This window comes from Ipomoea triloba, chromosome 10, assembly GCF_003576645.1.
Source record: "Ipomoea triloba cultivar NCNSP0323 chromosome 10, ASM357664v1".
Lineage (NCBI taxonomy): Eukaryota > Viridiplantae > Streptophyta > Magnoliopsida > Solanales > Convolvulaceae > Ipomoea > Ipomoea triloba.
In genome coordinates, this window is record NC_044925.1 from 22,554,325 (window position 1) to 22,570,740 (window position 16,416).

The window sequence follows — 16,416 nt, forward strand, 5'->3', positions numbered from 1 at the left end:
ATTTTTCCGTTAATATCCATTAAATCAGGACCAAATTGGTAATTTTGCTATAGTCAGGGGACCATTTAAGTGAAAAATTAAGGGATAAACTACAATAAAGCCATCGTACTATTTGGGAACAAGTAATTAGGTCATCCAACTCAAATAACCCCCAAATAAGGCATTGAACTCAGGAAAATAAAGCAATTGAGCCACTGTAACCCAAAAAAAAAAAAAAGAAGCAATTAACCCATTTTTAAAATTTTCGATGACAAACTATAAAATTCTCCTGGGGAAGGCGACCTCGCCTTCCCGGCGACCACTAGAAATGATTGTCGGTGCCGAAATTTGTCGCCGGAAATTTTTAAAATGGGTTAATTGCTCTTTTTTTTTTTTCGGTTTTAGTCGCTCAATTGCTTTATTTTTTTGAGTTCAATGGTTTGTTTGGGGTTATTTGAGTTGGATGGCCTAATTGCTTGTTTCCAAAAAGTACGATGACTTATTTGTATTTTATCCCAAAAATTAATTACTAATTTGGTCCCTTGACTATAGCAAAATTACCAATTTGGTCATGATTTAACGGATGTTTAACAGAAAAATAAACGGAGGACCGAATTGGTTAAATTTTTCAAAGTCGAGAGACTTAATTGGTCAAGAAAAATTGTTGAGGACCAAATTGGTAATTTCGCAATAGTTGAGGGACCATTTTGGTAATAAACTCATTATTTTTTCGTATTTTTCTTTAATAAAAATAAATTTATACGGAGTACTAAAGTCTTCGCAATCAGTCAACCATTTGGGGCAAGCATTATATCACGTTTTCCATTCTCTTCCTTCCTTCGTCCTCTTCAACTCCTAACCCTAACCCTAACCTATTAAGCCTCACTAAAATCTCCGGACGGTTCTCTTCGTCTCAACATTGTCATTGTTTTAAGGTGCTTTTAATACGGAATCTTAAATTCATCGCAAAATTTGTGTTTCTTTTTCATTGGAAATTTCTCGCTGTTAATTAGTGTTTGGTCTAGTTAATTTTATCGGCCTTTCAGTCCAAAACAAGCCTTTTTGAAGCTCTAAATTGGATTTTTTTAAAAGCATGGTCAAGTTTTTGGATTTTAACTGTTCTGTGTTACTCCGTACATGGCTGGGAAACCTTGTGTAGTATGTTTCTGTAGAGGATTAATTAGATTGATTAAAGACATTACAAAGCTTTTCGCTATTTGTAAATGTATTTTAGGTGGTTTTCTTGCTTCTATCAGTGTGTTAATGCATTTTGAATGCTTAAAAGTAGTTCTTGTTTCATAGAGCTGTATAGAAAAATCTTACTGTAGGACACCATGTTTTGAATGCCAATATATCTCTTGACACATGCCTTTTTTTTTTTTTTTGGTCTTAGATGGCAACCAAACCACTAACAAAGGAGGCAATTGCTCTCACTGAGAAGAAAATGGATATGACATTAGGTAGCATTTTTGTTTTGTTTTTGTTTTTGTTTTTGTTTTTGTTTTTTTTTTTCCCCCATATTTGCAATAGTGAATCTCCATTCACTTGCATTTTCCCCTTTCCTTGTTAACTTCTTACTGATAATTCTGGTGTTCACAGATGATATCATCAAAATGTCCAAAAATAATTCTTTTAAAGCTAAGAAGCAAGTAGTTCCGGTAAGTACATTTACTATTTTATACAGTTCAGTCATATAAGGATTCTCTTTTGCTCTTTAAAATCTGATTTTGAACACTTCTTTTGCACACCTGCAGAATAGAAACCAGAAGTTTTCTAATAATGCTTCTCATGATAAATCTGCCAAGTTCCAGAGGTTTATGGAAACAAGATCCTCTCTTAGACAGGTATGCTAATTAAAGAGAGTTGTTTGTGCCATTGTCTAAGTTGATTATGGGGTGGAGTTAAGGTGAAAGCTTTTGTTTATTTTGTTTTTTGGCATTTGCATATTTATTTTTATTTTTATTTTTGTTATTTTACTTTTTTGTTATTGCTGTATAGGGGGCTCTTGCTCAAAGGAGATCAAGTTTTCAAGGCAACCACTTTCCTTTGGTAGCTCAGGCAGCTAGAAAAGCTGCAGCTGCTCCTATTCACAATAGAGGCTTCAGCCGAGGCAGGGTAGTGAATATGAATGGACAGAGGTATGTTTGAGGTGGAGTGTTAATATAGAACATTATATTACGATAATGTAGTGTGGATTATGCACCTACCTTTAAGTTAAAGAGGTATCTTCTGTGTTGTGCAGGTAAAATGCTGTTCTTTATTGTTGATGACTTTGACATGTGTTTCTGCTTATTATTAGTCTAAATGCATGCTATTATGGGAACTCCTCGTTGGCCTTGGCATAATGCACAAGTTGAAATTTTTGGTGTTTGATTATTGCATCCAAATGTATAGTTTTACAATGAATTGAGATCCTATTAGGAGGAGGCATGGTTTGTTAATCATGATTGAAGTGTGAATCTGTTTTTAGATCTATGGATTTCCTATACAGTGATTGGGATTGGATCACATCAAAGAGGGTGGAAATTTATAATTCTATTTTGGAGTTCTGTTGTAATGATTGGAATTGGATCTCATCAAGGATGGAGGGAGTTTAGAATTAAGTACAGGTTTTGTAGGAGCTGGCATGCGGTAAACTGCTAACCACATCATGCATGGTCTTTTTGTCACCACAGTTGTCTTTCCAGAATTGAATGGATCATACTAAATTGTCTGTCTTGCAGAAATGAATGGAGTGTACAGAAATTTTCTGATATTTGGGTGTTTTTTTGGAGGTTGGGTTTGTGGTTTCAAGCCCATATAGACCTTTTCATCTGGCTATGTGGTAGAGTTGTGAAATCATATCATGAATTTGCATTTCATGAGTCTAGAAGCCGTTCAGCTGTGTAACCACCATGGATATGATCTTCTCCTGATAGAAGTGTGGGACAGAAGTTAAGCATGTCACATGGGCACATGGCAAGTAGCATGTCATCTTGCCTTGATGCTTGCCGTTTTAGTTCTCAACAGTATCCAAGAGCTGGCATGGGTCCTGCATATTTATCAGTTTTTTCAGCCACCTAAGAGCTCTTGTGATATCACTTCAAAGTAGCAAATAATGGTTGCAACAGTATTGTTGAATGTTGATATCCATATTTTGATTTGCTGCTCTATACATCTCTTTTCCATACCATTATTTGTGTTCAAGGATCAATTCCAAGGATATATTGGAGGGCAGAGATCACATTCTATTAATTTTATCTTTATTTAAATCACATTGGTGTGGTTGATTGTAGTGCTTACTGAGTTTAGTAATCAAGTTGCATGGTTGCACACCAGACTCAATTCCCTGCCAAAACAAACCTTTTTGCCGAGAGGGAGTTGAATTAAAATGTTAAAGTCTTATGTACAACTCTAAGAAATGGTCCAAGTTTCAGTGAGGTGCTTTTCCAGATCTTGACATCCAACATTTTCTTCAAGTAGCTTCAGATCAAATGTTCCATTAGTGTTGGGGGAACTTGGCTGAAGTTGATAAAAATTCTATTCATTTCAGTTCATGGTCTGTAAGTTTGACTAGATTTTATATTCATATGAAAGTTGCTGGTAAGTATTCTCGAATCTTGTGAGATTGAGCTTCACTGGGTCTGAACTTTTCATGATTGTGCTTGCAACTTGGGTTTCGCTAATCACTGAAAAACTAACCCCGACGATGATACATCTTCCTTCACACCAATTGTTGTTTATTGTTTGTGTAGGGTTGCTGCTCCACAGACTCAGAGAAATTTCACAAATAAAGGTGGCTTCAGTGTTATTAAGGTACTCCTCTTTCTACGTTTTGACGGGCAGACGTTTTGGTAATATAGGATTTGTTACTGTAGCACCCCACCTTTTATTTTGAATGGATTCTTGTTCTTACAATGACAATCACAATCACAATCACAATCACAATCACAAATACACCGTAAAAGATGTGGTCATTTGAGTCTCTGGAACCAAATTCTCTGCCATGGCATCGGATTGGGACATGTCCAGATTATATATGTCCCTTTTCTTTAGAACGCTAAATTCAACGATTGTTGTTGTCTGTTTGTGCAGCAACAGCAGCTGCAGCAGAAAGTCAGGCCAGTTACAAAGCAGAAGCCTCAGACATTGGATTCGCTGTTTGCAAATATGAAGGAACAAAGGATGAAGAACTTTTCTCAACAACACACTAATGCTCCAAGAAGAAATGGAGGTAGCCATAGCCAGACCATTGTGCCATGGGCAAGAGGTCTTCTCGGCAAATGAAGTCAAACCTTGTTTTATCCACAACGGGTTGGATCACGAGTTTCACAGAAGGGAAAGAGTAGTGCTTGTTGCTTCGTAGCAGTAGTTTAATACGCATTGTTACCGCAGTGCAACATTATTCCTTTTAGCTTGAAACTTCTACTGTGAACTCCAGTTTGATTCTTTGGCTGAAATGAAGTGACCATGTATTATTGTATAGTCCTATCATGTCATTTCATTGTTTTCTTCCTTACACTGTAGTAAGTGATGCATCAGAACCTAATTGGGGTTTATGATTAATTCCTTGTAGAGTCCATACTGGGTGGGCCAACCAGTATAACCTGGATATCCTTATGGATTAAACTTATCGGGTTGGAGATTTCTCCTATTTGACTCGTTTAAAAACTAGGTTAAATGACAAGTTGGGCTTGTTTTGATAGTTTTACAAGGAATATTATATGAATTCATTTTTTACCTATTGTTGCGACATGTTTTAATTGATTTATATGAAAAAGAGGTGCATTGCAGTTTTCATTCTAAATTAGTGTGTGTGATTTTATTGACGGCAATAATGCCATAAATGAGGTCTAATAAAACACGATGCAAAGGGGGATCAACAAGGGGATGTAGCTCATATGGTAGAGCGCTCGCTTCGCATGCGAGAGGCACGGGGTTCGATTCCCTGCATCTCCAAGTACTTTTTCTTCACCAAACGGTTCCATTAAATGGAGGTCGAAAGTATTGTTTTTGTATTATTCTATGGTTTTCCCCTTCAACAAGGGGGTGTAGCTCATATGGTAGAGCGCTTGCTTCGCATGCCAGAGGCACGGGGTTCGATTTCCCGCACCTCCAAGTATAGTGTTTTTCGTTCCCCAATCACTTATCGGGTAGTAATGGAGGGCGAAACTGTTTTTGTATTTTATCCCAATTCCCAAAGTTTCCCTGCTTCTATCTCATCTCTCTCCTACAGATATAACAGACTACAGTCCAAAGTCCAAGTCGGACCAACAGCCACCTCTCGTTCCTGATCTGTTAGAAACCCTCCCTTACACAAACACAGAATCACCCTCTCCCAACTGCTTCTATCCCCATTTTTCAACAAAAACTAACAAAAAAATTATATAAAATTTGCAGTGGTTGATTACTGTATTGTATGCTAATATTCAAGACGTTACATTACATATGAGTATCAAGTTGAGCTCCCCTGCTTGTCTCTCTTGTTTCCCTCAGAGATTCTCCGTCACAGGCACCGGTGCTCTCTTCTATCTCTTCTTCCGGCGCCGCCTTCCCGGAAGCGGCGCTTCCGGTAACCGTGCGTTCTCTTGCTGTTCTCGCAACGCTTTTTGCAGCTTTAAGACCAGAGCTGCTTTGAGTGAGGCTAATGAGAGTGCGGCGTCGCGGCTGTTGGACGACGAATTGCTATGCCGAGTCTCCACCGCCGCGGATGCGAACGGAGTTCTCAACATGATTGCGGAGTCGACTCTGAGGAGCGGCGGCACCGTAAGCTCTTCCGATTGCTCCTTGATCTTATCTGCCGCGCTTGATCGTAGCAATGCTGACTTGGCTCTCTCTGTTTTCCAAGCTATGCGCTCCTCCTTTGATCCTGGTATAACTCATACACATACTGTTACTAACATATATACACACAATAACACACGCACACTAGTACACATGAAAAATAGGTTGTTTTCCATTCATTTCCATGTTTTATTTTCAAATCAAACTAGTATAGCCGTTGGAGTTTATTTCTGCTGCCGAATTATCCTTTACTGAATCAAAAGACTTGATTTCAACTTTAAAGCCACTCTTCAATGTGTAAGAGTGCACTACTCCAGTTTGCGCTTATGAGCTTTACTAAACTCTCATTTGCTAACCTTATGGTGACCTTCAAACCTGTGACTATTAATGACATTGGAAGGAATATTGATTGTCATGAAAATTTTTGGTGTTGGACAATATATGTGATTTCAATTGTTCACTGATTGTTTGCTATATATACTCCATGCATTTCTTTTGTCCACTGATTGCTTACTATATATGCATAGGTTTTAGCTCTTCATAATTGATTTAATTTCATTGTCAAAATTCAATTTAATGCACAGATGTTAATCAGAAGGGTTTGTCCTTTGAGAAATGGAAGTGGTCAAGGCCAGATGTGAATACCTACACAATATTAGTCCTCGGCCTTGCAGCATTGTTGAGGGTCTCAGATGCACTTAAAATGATAGCTAAGGTCTGTCGAGTGGGAGTTTCTCCTGGGGAAGAGGTATGGTTTTGAATCTCTTGTTGCTTTTTATTACCATGAATCTCAGTGTACTAGAGCTTTTCTGTGTACCATAACTAGAATAGGTATGTTTTCTGATTGTCTTGATAGGGAATGATAGCAATATTGGCTTCCTCTTCCTCTAAACTAATCTCCAAGAATTAATGCAGGTCCCTTTTGGTAAGGTTGTGAAATGTCCAAGTTGCAGGGTTGCTGTAACTGTTGCTCAGCCACAACATGGTATCCAGGCAGGCACTTAAGAGCTTGATGAATTGTAAATCTATTTGCAGTCATGATCTTTAAAATGCTTAGCTTGATTACAGACCTTCATATTTGAAATCTGTCTTTTGAAGTTCAGTTTTCATTTTTGTGTCTGTTAAGGTTTGCATACAACCTGAAGGTGCATAAAAATAAGGCAATACAGGACACTTATTCATTTACTCCATATTTATTAAGAATTTAATGTTAACATATATACACGTACTTTACAAGTTATGAAAGTATCTAGAAGTTGTTCCATTATGTTACTTACCCCCTAAAATGAATATATTAGGTTATATGCAACTGTTTTCTGATGATTCCAGTCCATCTGTAAGTGTGAGGTTAGGCTATTTGCTGATGTACTTGAAGCATGTTTTTTGTAGTTTGCATTAGAACTCCACCAGCATGGCTATTTACTTGCTATATTGGCAAACTTTTACAGAGAATGCCAATATGCTCTTAGGTTAAGGCGTTAAGCTGTCGTGTGATATCTTTTGATGGTTGCCATTTCACCTATTTGTGGGATTACTAAAAATTACACGACAGTCAAGATGCCTTTGTGTGCAACCATTAAAGAAAGCTGTATTCTCTTTGTTTATTTTTCCCTCCACTATGTAACACAAGAATGTGCTTCTGCAGATTGCATCCTGTTACAAGTGCCGCTACCAGTATGAGCTTGTTTCAGGCAATATACTTCGCATAGAGTCAGAAGAAATCAGGTTGGATTTCTTTAGTTGCATTTACTTTTACTACTAATTCCTCCTGTCAAATTTCAGCGATGTACTTATAGTTACTTACACAGCTGAAGTTCTAGGTTTAGTGTCTAGACAGATGTGACGATTGCAGAACTATTCAGTTTGTATTACTGGAGCTGCTCCATATATTCTTTTACGGAGTATTTGTTGTTCTTGCTCCATCCTATTTACCCTAGTGTGTATGGTGTTGATCCTGGGATATTCACTTTTTCTAAGGATCTCCTCCTGCCGAACGCAGCATGGGTGTACCTGCATGGAAACGAGGGCTAAAATTCCTGCAAATTAAGCAAGACATTCCAGCTGCTGTTCACTCCATTGTGGTACCTTTTTATCTTTTCAACTTCTATAATTAATTCTTTTGTTGTGTGTTATAACATTAGATGTGATATATTATCTGTCAGTTAGTCATAGATTTAGCTAATTATGCTGTACATATCTGATATCACTATAAATTACAGCATAGAGTCCTGAGTTCATACTCTGACAACCTTTTCTCCTAAACTGTGGTGTTTGTAATGTTGTGGTTTCTTGTTTTGTACAAAAGTAACAAAACCAGTTAATCAAACTGCTGCTCTTTTTTTTCTTTTTTTTTTTTTCCCTAATTTAATGGATAATTCTTAAGACTGTTCTATGTAATGCCCCATTACCATCATTCATTTTCTCCTCAAGTGATTTTTCAAACATCTCTAGCTGTATTATTTTTGCTTTTAACACAACTTTCACTGAAGGCTCTTCATTTTCATTAATCATTTAAATTTTAAATACATCTACCAATTTAGACTGGTTTATTGGCATCCTCAGACATAATACTTTTCTTAGTTTTGTATAAACTTACCTGAAACCAATTTTATATGTTTTCAACTCAGGTGGAGACCCCATCTGGAATGGCACGAACACACAGATTTGCTACTGAGACAGTTGACCTTCCTGCTCAAGAAGGGGAGAGAGTGACCATTGCTCTAGCAGCACCATCAAATGTTTATAGAGAGATGGGTCCCTTTAAATTTAGTCCAAAGGACTCAAGCTTCTATGCTGGAGAACCTATGTGCCTGACAAACCATGTAGATGGCCGAGAATCACCATTGCTAAGAGCCCCCGAGAAAGATAAAGGCACATCTTTACTAAACCCCTCTCTAATCTTCCCACTTGTTGCTGTATTTGCCACTGGAGATGCTGCCTCTGGGATGATAGATCCCAACTTGCCTCAGTTAATTTCAGTTGCTGCAGTTTCCTTGATTGCAGTTGGGGCCACTCTAAACAATCTAGTACTTCCACAGTTAAGCAAGGTAACACATTTTCTGATCATCTAAAATCTACTGTGTATCAACTCATCTAGAAAGGCAGCTAGAGATTATTTGTTCCCTTAATAATCCATCTTGTTTTAAGACTAGAATAAGCGCTTCTAAATTCTTCTGTAATAAACATAGCAATGATTGATCTGTCAAGAAATAATCTAGAATACCAATTAATTCTTTGTGTTCTATGTTGCATCAAATACTGCAAATTATAAGTTGAATATCTCAAAATGTTCTTATACTGCCTAGTAACAGATATTCAATTTTCTTCTGGCGGCAGCTTCCTCAAAGATTAGTTAGTAGTATGGAGATCAGGCAACAACTTTTATCACAGTATGATGTGCTCCAATCTCGGATAAAGGAATTGAAAGGAACTGCTGAAAATGAGGTACTTTCTCTAATAATTTGTTTCCTTTTGTTGAATGTGTTAAACTTGGACTTAATGATATTGATTTTGTAAATTAGCTGTCAAATTAGTTTGGCTTGTATTGATTTGAACTGTCTTGCAGTGACAAGTGCAGTAATTCTGAATTAAATTCCACCAGCTAATAACTTAATACCTTAACCAGTGACAGTTGTTCATTGGCGGAAATAAATCCATAAATCACTCTATATAAATTGATTCAAATTGTGAAATCACAAGATTGCGAAATTATTGTGAATAACTAAAGATTTCATCAAAGTCTTTGGCATCTGTTCTTTCGCCTTAGTCCACCGCTTTTACGATTTGTTTTATATCTCTTGGTGGTTACCCATTTAAAATCCCCAATATGCTGTGAGAGGTTGATAATGAACTACTCATGGTAAAGTGTCTAAGTATCTAAGTGGATGCACACAAGTGACACAACAAATGCCTATTAAGATGGCCAAGTGTCTAAGTACTTACAAAATTTCAGTTAAGTGTACAAGTGTTTAAGTGTCCAAGGACTTAGCAGTGCAGCTACTTAGAATGGACACGGCCTTGGTTGATAACGTGCTAGTGCTACTATATAGGTTTGGATGTTGGCTCGCATGTGCCAGTTGGAGAACAAAATTTCTGCTGTTGGAGAACCTTCTTACAGGTAAAGGACTGTACAGTACGAATTCATGTGTTGAATAAATTATCAAATACTTTTCTGGTAAAATTATTGGAAACATTCCTCTTTAGTGCTCGGAAAAGCAGAGTGAAAAGGGTGCGCGAAAGCTTGGAAAGTTCCCTTAAGAAGAGGATAGAATTAATTGAAAGCTATGCAAGGGTATGTTACTGACACTACTGAATGATAATTCAATAACTTTTGATTTATCCATTCACCATTCTTACCGTATATGCATTTTAGATATCTTCGATGATTGAAATCGAGGTAGAGTTGGATTCGGATGTTCTTGCTGCTGAAGCAGCAAGCAATGTGGTAAGGATCTTTTTACCTTCGCTACTTCATTAAACACCAAATGCCGATTGTCACTTGTCAGAAAATAAAGCGGTCTTTCATTTCTTTTTGGGTATTGGCTGGGGGGACCATCAATGTAGATAGTTGTACAAACTCGGGGCTCTATTGATGTTTCAATAAATAGTTACATCTTACAGCATTGCCTGATATTTCCATCCTTTGCTTATTGCTTTCTGCTCATGTGCAGGAAAGTATTGCTGATCAGATACAACAAATCATGGAGCTTGAAAAGCTTGAAGAAGTATTCCTCATTTCATTTCATCATTTTACCAATTTATATTGGAAACTCTCTTAAATCCTAATATCTTGGAGAAATCACTAAAAAAAATTGTCTGGGTGTGATCATTGCAGAATTAGTATAGTTTGAGCTGTATCTCTGATCTCCTTAACACATAGTTTAGTTGTAAATGAAACTTCTGTTCTATCCCCTGTTGCAGAAATGGAGACTCCAAGCAGAGGCAAATGATGAGGCTGAAAGACTCCTTAGCTCTGAACCCTTGTCGGTGGAAAAGGTGCTAGACAGATAACTGCTGTACATTCATACCCAAGGTATCTTAATTTATTTTTTCATTACTTACCGTGATTGTTACTCCATGTTTGACGTAGTCTAATTTTGACCGAATAAATGGTCAATGGTGGACCTTAAACCCTGTACCAGTTAGAATTGTGATTATCGTACCTTCATGCTAGGGTTGACCGACAAAATGGAGAAATGGCGGCAAAATATTGAGATCCAGAGCGCTTGAAGTTTCTGATGTAAGTCCAGCTCTCCAACCCTGAAGATTAAATGTTAAAACATGGAAATCTTTGTTCGAGGATAGGTGTTTGTTCATACATGTTTTTGGTTGAAACTTTTTTTTTTTTTTTTAATTTTATTTTGTAACGAATGAATCTTAATGATACCAAAATTGAATACGTATAATTATTTTTCAGAATGTTTATATTTCGTTTTCAATTTATTTTAGTAGTCGGCATTGGGATTCACAAGGCCGTTGGCACTTGGCGGTACGTGTTCCTTTTAACCCTCTCCTCTGGTGGAGGCTTTGTTTGATTGAATAGTCAAACGAGGAGGGAGGGAGGTAGGGTAGCCTGCACTTTTCTCATCAATTTAACAGTTTTTGTGTCTTAGGTCACATGTGATGTGCGATTTTGTTTTTTAATATGGTTGGGACCTAAGAAAGGGAAAGTATAATTTAATGAAAAGAAAAGAACAGAATAATCTACTGTTCAACTTTTCACCTCAACAGCGAAGTTTCGCTGGAACAACAAGGAATTGTAACGACCAGGCATCACGCGGCCAAGTTAAAACCAAATATACATATATTTTAATCATTACACATATATAGTTTCGCTTTCATTAAATGTTTTAAAAAGGAAGAATTTCTGTAGCCTTAATTTCATCAGAGATACCAAAAAAAGGAAAGTTTTAAAGCTAAGAAAATGAAAAATTGGTTACAGAGTGGGAGAAATTGAATGAATTCGTGAGAAAGTTGGAAAGAAGATTCTGAGGGCGGAATGGGATTTGGTAAATTTCCAGTAGTGGGACATCCCCAAACCTGGGTACAAGGAAGTCACTGCCAATTATTGCGAATTCCGGAATTGCGAATAACCGACACCAATACGATACGTGTGGGCCCCCATCTGTCATGTTATTCTTCTTCTTCCAGTTCGCATGGCTTTTGTTTTGTTTTGTTTCATATTAACCAATAACAAATTCGAAAACCCAAAAAGAAAAGAAAATAAAATTAAAATTTAAAAAAAATGAAATTTGAAATTAAATAGAAGAAACTGAATGCAGTTAGTTTTGCAGTGTGCATTTGCAACCACTGTCTAACGAATCCCTCGGATCAGAGTTTGGGGGATCACCAATGCCGTTATGCATTTATACGCGGTTTAGCTAGAGATTGAATCCACCATTCTAACCACAATGCCCTCGTAAACGATCTTCCAAGGCCACGACGATCCCCCGCTGCAAACCCCTCCGGCGACGCCCTCTTTCTCCTTCATTTCTCTTCGTCTCATCCCAATATTTCCCTTTCTGCTGCATTGTATACGGTGGGCACGAACTCATCTTTTTTCGGCTCTCATTCTTTCTCAAAAGCGTCAATTCTCGAATTCCATTCTCAAATACCCAGATCGGAAGTTGGAGAATTCTCATTACCCGGGATTAGTTTCTTACCCAAGCTACACTTTTATAGCTTTTATTCTTTGGTTCTTGGATTCTTTGAAGCAATGTCGCAGAACATACTGGTAACGGGAGGCGCAGGGTATATTGGGAGTCACACTGTGTTGCAATTGCTGTTATCTGGTTACAGAGCTGTTGTGGTTGATAATTTGGACAATTCTTCCTCTGTTGCTATCTCAAGAGTTAAGGAGCTTGCTGGTGAACATGCCTCCAATCTTGATTTCCACAAGGTACTTCTGCTTCTAATTTTTTTTATTTTTTATTTTACAAGTGTGTGTCGTGTATGAAGAGTGGAAGTGATTAGATTTGCTTTAGGAATTTGGTTTTTAAGGTGAAATTGGGTTTTTATTTTTGTGTTTTAGAGTGATTATGAATTGAAAATTGATTATGAAATTCTTTTTTGAGTCATTTCCTTGTTGTACAAGTGTTTGTTTCTTGTTCTTACCCAACTTTTGATTATAATTAGTACAGCTTGAGTAATGTATTTTCTGTATGAGTTATTAGGTATGGGATCACCTCATCATTAGTTATTTCAATTAATATAAAAATAAAATACCTAACAGTTTGAATTTGCTCATATTTTAGTTCCTGTGGGATTTCTATATTTCCTTACATGGGCTGTTGATGGATTTAATTTAACATGGAGAAATTTTTATTTTATTTTTAAATAAATAAAAAGACATGACAGAAGGTCTACATAGGTATAGCTGATTAATCTGATTTTGGATTCTTAACATTTTATTTTATTTCTTCTTTTGAATTAATGATTTCTGATGTAGTTTTGGGTTTTACTATAGATCGATCTTCGTGACAAGCCTGCACTTGAAAAGCTCTTTGCCTCCATGAAGTAAGGTTTTACTATGTTAATGTACTTATTTTGGTTGTTCTGAGTTCTATATACAATGTTACTTTGAAAATTTTCTGTTCTTGAATAATCTATGTAGCTAGTGGATCATTCCATCTACTATCTAGGATGCATGGAACTTCTTTTTGATGACCTTTTGACTATCATATACATCATGATGAACTAGTGACAAATTTTAATCTTTAATAGCTGAATGCTTCCACTGTAATAAAATATATTTACCATTTAGTGCTTTTGTTTCACGCGCAACTTATTGGCTGGGCCAAACACGGAAACTAATAGACTAAAGGACCCTTTGTCAAAGTTGGGACACTTTCCTGGAAGCTCTAATTGGGTGAAACAAGCATTTGAACTATTAATCCTTTTCAGTGCTGCTCATGATCTTGATTACACAGAAAGATGGTTGTTATGCTGCCTATTTTTAGCTACTTTACAGATTGATATGATGTTTAACCATATACTGATAACTCCCTGCAGATTCTATGCTGTTATCCATTTTGCTGGATTAAAAGCAGTTGGTGAAAGTGTGCAGAAGCCTTTGATGTATTATGACAACAATATTACTGGTACAATTATCCTTCTGGAAGTCATGGTTGCCCATGGATGCAAAAATGTATCTCTTATTCTTATCCAACTTTTTTTGTTATTCTTCTTCACTAGTTCTATTGCTTTGTCCTCACTATTTTTTATTTCCAACAACTCAGCTTGTGTTTTCATCATCAGCAACTGTTTATGGTTCACCAAAAGAGGTTCCATGCACAGAGGAACTCCCCCTAAGTGCTTTAAATCCTTATGGCCGAACCAAGGTACAACTTAAGTGCCTTCATATTCTAATTGGTTTTCAGAATGATTAAATGTAAAAAAATGAATCTTCAATCTGAAATGAAGTGTACTTATTTTCTTCTATGAGGTTAAAATTTAAGAATGAATGTGTTTTATATGATGTGAAGTTTTATCCTGATCTGCTAAGAATTGATCATTCAGCTCTACATCGAAGAAATATGCCGTGATGTGCACCAATCAGACCCTGAATGGAAAATCATATTGCTGCGATACTTCAATCCAGTTGGTGCCCATCCTAGTGGTCATATTGGTGAAGATCCATGTGGAATCCCAAACAATCTTATGCCCTTTGTTCAACAAGTTGCTGTTGGGAGGCTGCCATCCCTGAAAGTTTTTGGAAACGATTACAAAACAAAGGATGGCACAGGGGTATGGCTTTAAAAGCAACATTAGTACATTACTCCCTGCTTCCATACATATGACCTACATTTATTATTTATTTTATTATCTTTTCAGGTACGTGATTACATTCATGTTATAGATTTGGCAGATGGTCACATTGCTGCTGTGAAGAAATTGGCAGATCCTTCCGTAGGTATGCTCTTGTTCTCTGACTGAAGAATTCTCATTAAATATCTGGATTAATTGACCAGGATGTGAGCTCTTACCTCAACATATTTATCCTTTTATAATTGTGTCATGGGTTTAGTCCTGCAAGTGCTCACAAGTTTTGTGGTGTGTAATTTCCATAAATTTTAGTTGAACACATTTTCATCGTGTTCCAAGTGTACTGTAAATAGTAAAACTTACAGGTCGGGTGATTCTTGCCAAGCAAAACCTTGATGTAATGCAGACTTCTGTTGCCCACTATTATTTATTCTTTTTATGTTCTCATTTTTCATTGGACTTGTCCTTTCCTACATCAGTCACATATTGGGTATCTACTTTGATGTTGAAAACTTAGTGCTTTTTCTCTAATCCTTTCTGTAAGTCTAAATTAGGCCATTAAATTCTTTCATGAGTTAAATGAACTAATTAATTGTTGATATACAGCATTCATGCTTGAGTCACATGACACATCTACTCATTCTGTAATGAATAATGATTAATGAGATTACTTACCTTAGTAATCCACTTTCGTTGTCTTAGTCTATAATAGCTCTCTTATATTGTTTGCCTTGTTGTTTTTCTTCCTCCAGGCTGTGAAGTATACAACTTGGGAACTGGAAAAGGTACATCAGTTTTGGAAATGGTAACAGCATTCGAGAAAGTATCAGGAAAGGTAAAAGCAGCTTCGATGGTTCATTTGATTCTAATACTTAGTTATTGTGATTAATGTCTAGGTATTTGGTTATAAGAGTTGATAATGTTAGGCATTGCTAGTCGGGAAACTAGACAGCTTGGATATTGTGTCAATAGGGAATGTGATGTTAGGTATGGTATATTAACAACACTCCATTTTTGTGTGTTGGATAGAAAATTCCACTGGTGATGGCTGCCCGGCGACCTGGTGATGCTGAAATTGTGTATGCAGCAAACGGGAAAGCAGAACGGGAATTAAAATGGATGTAAGTGCTTCGCGGATAGAATAATGAAAACGCATAATTGCTTCAGGCCAACCCCATCATCCATCCTAACATTGAATTTTTCAGGGCAAAATATGGCATTGAAGAGATGTGCCGAGATCAGTGGAATTGGGCAAGCAAAAATCCCTATGGTTATGAGAAATCTGCCTGAATATGGTGGCATCGCCGGCTATTGTTAGACATTAGAAATATGGGCGGAGGGAGGAAACTGAGAGGAGGAATGCTTCATATTTCTTTCTTTTCTTTTTTTCTTTCCCTAGCCTGATGATAGTTCAATTCTTTTCCAATTCAATTCAATTCATTCATTGATTAGTTAAGTGACATGCATAAATAATAAATAAATAAATAGAATATATAGTTGAGTATTGATGCGTGTCGCGGCATAATAACTTATTGTCTTCAACCACTTTTATCTATATCCAAAAATTTTGGTGCACCATTCATCCTTTACATTTCATTTCTCCTTTTCTGTTTAACCCACCCTTAAACACCCTTAACACTTTTGGTTCGCTAAAAAATATTTGAAAAAAATGAAAGTCAAATTTCATGAAAAATAAATTATCAGAAAAATAGATTCTATTGTTTGCTTTGTGGAAAGTAAATTACGGAATATGAATTCTATTGTTTGGTTAAGTTTGGAATGAAAGGAATAATTAGTATAATAACATATCCTATACAATAATAATAATATGAATAATTAATAAAGTATGGTGAGGACAAAATTGTCATACTAATTTTCCATGGAAAACAAAATAAGGTTTGCTACGAAAAT

At 36.5% G+C, this 16,416-nt stretch overlaps 3 protein-coding genes and 1 non-coding gene across 5 annotated transcripts; all 4 read left to right on the forward strand.

Annotated features, from left to right (window-relative positions):
* The first annotated feature begins 756 nt into the window (after positions 1-756).
* On the forward strand, positions 757-4,457 carry LOC116032605. Its single transcript, XM_031275257.1, has 7 exons — positions 757-914; positions 1,373-1,439; positions 1,579-1,637; positions 1,734-1,823; positions 1,978-2,117; positions 3,714-3,774; positions 4,054-4,457. Exons 2-7 carry the CDS (start codon positions 1,373-1,375, stop codon positions 4,243-4,245), a joined length of 609 nt encoding a protein of 202 aa, XP_031131117.1. The 5' UTR covers positions 757-914; the 3' UTR covers positions 4,246-4,457.
* Positions 4,458-4,844: 387 nt separating this feature from the next.
* On the forward strand, positions 4,845-4,917 carry TRNAA-CGC. The gene has a single exon. It is a non-coding gene; the product is annotated as a tRNA-Ala (tRNA).
* Positions 4,918-5,159: 242 nt separating this feature from the next.
* LOC116032167 lies at positions 5,160-11,076 on the forward strand. 2 transcript variants are annotated; one of them, XM_031274601.1, is made up of 13 exons: positions 5,160-5,830; positions 6,327-6,490; positions 6,658-6,735; positions 7,388-7,467; positions 7,742-7,823; positions 8,370-8,789; positions 9,079-9,186; positions 9,792-9,859; positions 9,946-10,033; positions 10,115-10,186; positions 10,413-10,466; positions 10,663-10,774; positions 10,884-11,076. In XM_031274601.1, the coding sequence occupies exons 1-12, from the start codon at positions 5,407-5,409 to the stop codon at positions 10,750-10,752; spliced, it is 1,728 nt and encodes a 575-aa protein (XP_031130461.1). In that variant the 5' UTR covers positions 5,160-5,406; the 3' UTR covers positions 10,753-10,774; positions 10,884-11,076. The 2 variants fall into 2 exon arrangements, with proteins under 2 accessions (XP_031130461.1, XP_031130460.1); XM_031274600.1 differs by having other exon boundaries at positions 5,161-5,830; positions 10,916-11,008.
* Positions 10,914-16,080, forward strand: LOC116032168 (UDP-glucose 4-epimerase GEPI48-like). The gene is made up of 10 exons (XM_031274603.1): positions 10,914-10,981; positions 11,191-12,640; positions 13,208-13,257; positions 13,753-13,888; positions 13,980-14,081; positions 14,260-14,487; positions 14,575-14,653; positions 15,258-15,340; positions 15,535-15,626; positions 15,711-16,080. Exons 2-10 carry the CDS (start codon positions 12,458-12,460, stop codon positions 15,793-15,795), a joined length of 1,038 nt encoding a protein of 345 aa, XP_031130463.1. The 5' UTR covers positions 10,914-10,981; positions 11,191-12,457; the 3' UTR covers positions 15,796-16,080.
* Positions 16,081-16,416: the final 336 nt, after the last annotated feature.

Coding starts and splice junctions, on each gene's coding strand:
- LOC116032605 (XM_031275257.1), top strand. CDS start 1,373: ATGGCAACCAAACCACTAACAAAGGAGGCAATTGCTCTCACTGAGAAG. Junction 1,440..1,578: donor GAAAATGGATATGACATTAG/GTAGCATTTTTG, acceptor TGGTGTTCACAG/ATGATATCATCAAAATGTCC. Junction 2,118..3,713: donor GTGAATATGAATGGACAGAG/GTATGTTTGAGG, acceptor TTGTTTGTGTAG/GGTTGCTGCTCCACAGACTC.
- LOC116032167 (XM_031274601.1), top strand. CDS start 5,407: ATGAGTATCAAGTTGAGCTCCCCTGCTTGTCTCTCTTGTTTCCCTCAG. Junction 7,468..7,741: donor ATAGAGTCAGAAGAAATCAG/GTTGGATTTCTT, acceptor TGCCGAACGCAG/CATGGGTGTACCTGCATGGA. Junction 9,860..9,945: donor GTTGGAGAACCTTCTTACAG/GTAAAGGACTGT, acceptor ATTCCTCTTTAG/TGCTCGGAAAAGCAGAGTGA.
- LOC116032168 (XM_031274603.1), top strand. CDS start 12,458: ATGTCGCAGAACATACTGGTAACGGGAGGCGCAGGGTATATTGGGAGT. Junction 14,488..14,574: donor AAACAAAGGATGGCACAGGG/GTATGGCTTTAA, acceptor TTATCTTTTCAG/GTACGTGATTACATTCATGT. Junction 15,627..15,710: donor GAACGGGAATTAAAATGGAT/GTAAGTGCTTCG, acceptor TGAATTTTTCAG/GGCAAAATATGGCATTGAAG.